At 46.4% G+C, this 2,562-nt stretch overlaps 1 protein-coding gene across 3 annotated transcripts in view; it reads right to left on the bottom strand.

The window, feature by feature from the left end:
• Positions 1-2,562, bottom strand: part of LOC109290127 (keratin, type I cytoskeletal 14) — an 18,127-nt gene that overhangs the window by 7,376 nt on the left and 8,189 nt on the right. For 2 of the 3 annotated variants that reach the window (XM_019506521.1, XM_019506529.1), the window contains 5 exons: positions 1,954-2,036; positions 1,266-1,422; positions 660-821; positions 426-551; positions 82-302 (listed from right to left, as the gene is read on the bottom strand). In XM_019506521.1, coding sequence (XP_019362066.1) covers positions 82-302; positions 426-551; positions 660-821; positions 1,266-1,422; positions 1,954-2,036 — 749 coding nt within the window. Of the gene's footprint in view, positions 1-5; positions 303-425; positions 552-659; positions 822-1,265; positions 1,423-1,953; positions 2,037-2,562 lie in introns of all 3 variants that reach the window. The other variant, XR_002095541.1, reaches the window with a different exon arrangement.

The following is a 2,562-nucleotide window of genomic DNA, read 5'->3' as shown; positions in this document are numbered from 1 at the left end:
AGAGCCTTCTAGGGAACACAGTGAGTTCAGAGGCTTCTCCCTGCCCCATGTCATTCTATCTAGTCAACTCCATTCACGTACTGGACATCCTCGCCCTCCAGCAGGCGGCGGTATGTAGCGATCTCCTGTTCCAGCCGGCACTTGACATCCAGGAGGATCTTGTACTCGTGGTTCTGCCGCTCCATGTCACACCGGAGCTCAGCCAGCTGCTCCTCCACGCTGGTGATCATGCCCTGGATCTGCGCCAGCTGGGAGCCGTAGCGGGCTTCTGTGTCAGCCAAGGTGCCTTCCAGGGCGGCTTTCTGAGATGGGAAAGCAGAGGGAAAGGAATTCAGGAGGAGGGAAGACAAAAGGGATTATTTATTCCTTCATTTGCAGCCTGTGTGTGCGTGTAGGTGCAACCCTTGGGAGTCAATGCTATGTACCGTGCTGAGCTGGGACTGAAGCTCGATTTCCAACCCCTGGATGGTGCGCCGGAGCTCCGTGATCTCGCTCTTGCCGCTCTGAAGCTGTTCTGTGTTGATGGCGACTTCTTTGTTTAGTTCTTCTGTCTGGGATAAGGGAGACAGCAGTGTTACAGCACTGGCTACAACAGACAAACCTCAGCCACCAGCTAGGAGTGTCATGGAGTCATTGTTCTCCATGCAACCGATACATACCTGCTTGAAGAACCACTGCTCAGCCTCTCTGCGGTTCTTGTCAGCCAGGTGCTCGTACTGTTCTCGCATTTCAGCCAGGATCTTGGTCAGGTCAACTCCTGGAGCAGCATCCATCTCCACATTGATTTCTCCACCCACTTGGCCACGTAAGGCATTCATTTCCTGCGAAAAGGAAGATCCATTATGGCCATCCCCATCTTAATGGTACAGTTCCCCTGCAGCACATCCAACAAGGCTCTTCCCATTGAAATTTTGACTGCAGACTTTAAAAAAATCTTCCTTTGGGTTTTAATTGCATCTGTTTGGAAGATAAAATCCCAAACATCAGGTGGCTTCACAGCCTGGTAACCAAGCTCAGGGTTTTTATCCACAGTATTATGATGTGTCTTCTGTAGATGCTATCAGGGAGCAAAAGGTGATTGTAACTAACCTAGGACCAACAGAAGAGTTGTCTACAGTGAATTATTCCTCATTTCCTTAATCACTGAAATCCCCTCCCAAGACCCACAAAGCTCAGAAATATTCCAACTACTTGGAGCTGACCTAATGCCCACTGGCTCTCAGCTACAATTCCCAGGCCTTGCTTCTATGCTTTTTCTTCCTCACCTCCTCATGGTTCTTCTTGAGGTAAGCCAGCTCCTCCTTCAGATTCTCAATCTGCATCTCCAAGTCAGCTCTGGCCAGGGTCAGCTCATCCAGGACTCTACGCAGGCCATTGATGTCAGCCTCAACACTCATGCGCAGGGCCTGCTCAGTCTCAAACCTTGAAACACAAAAGAGTTTGAAACCTTAGACATAAGTCAGCTAATATAACTTCTCGATCCCTTTCCCTTCTCAAATTTGCCTAGTTTTTCATTGTATTTTTTCCAACAGTGTGTCCTTTTGTGCAAGTATGCAGTTGCTTTAGCATTCAGAGAGGCTAAAAGGCTGTCTTCCAGCTACCCCTCAGCTTTCTGATCCACACACTATTTTGGAGCATGTGACAGCTTCAAAGTCGGCAAGTAAGAGAAATCCAGAAGCAAGCTGATGTTTTAAGCTGTATTCCTGTCTCATCAATGTAGTAATAGAAGTTACAGTTTAGAGATGATCCCAGACAGGAGACAAGGGAGTTGGGACCTGGAAGATGGTCACTCAGTTAGAGAGCTGTTAGCCAGCTAGCCAGCCAGAGCGACTAAAAGACTTCAGAGTCCTGCCTACTGCTACTGCTCCACAAATAAGACTTGCTTTTTAGTTCTTTCTATTCTTGTGTGCTGGTGTTTCTTCAGCTTGGTGCTTCAAGGGGCCCTGAACTTACTTGGTTCTGAAGTCATCAGCTGCCAGCCTGGCATTGTCAATCTGCAAGATGAGGTTGGCATTGTCAACAGTTGCAGCAAGGATCTGGGAAGCAGAAAGGACAAGAAAGATTAAAAAATAAATTTCAAGGTGTACATGTAGCTGATTGTTGAAAGGATCCAAGCAGAAGTTAGGGAAATAATTAACATTCATGGTCAGAGGCATCATTGGACTGCCTGTCCAAAATGGTAATACTTGTGTAATGGCACCATAGAAAGGAGAGGCATGAGTCTCTGGATCAGATTCTCTTTGCATGAAAGCCATTTTATACTGGTCTAGTAAGGTGGACAAACCTAAAAGGATATGCAAATATAATTCACACTCACATTAAGTCCCATTCACATTGCTTGATGAGTGCAAAATCTTAATGAAAAAGAGAATCTGGTTTTCTTTCTAGATCCTTGTCCTGTACTCATCTCTTAGCCAAGTGCCTGCAGGACTGTTGCGTTTCAGGGAAGTGAGCAAGCACAGTCTTGTCCCTAGTGATTTCTCCTTCCTAACTATATTGTTGCCTCAAATATTTTGGCTAGGTTTTTAAAGGGTTTGAATAGCTTGAAGGTCAAAAACATCC

The sequence above is a fragment of the Gavialis gangeticus genome, unplaced genomic scaffold, assembly GCF_001723915.1.
Source record: "Gavialis gangeticus isolate Ggan-Ray unplaced genomic scaffold, GavGan_comp1, whole genome shotgun sequence".
NCBI classification, from domain to species: domain Eukaryota; kingdom Metazoa; phylum Chordata; order Crocodylia; family Gavialidae; genus Gavialis; species Gavialis gangeticus.
This window is presented reverse-complemented; position numbering and strand designations above follow the sequence as displayed.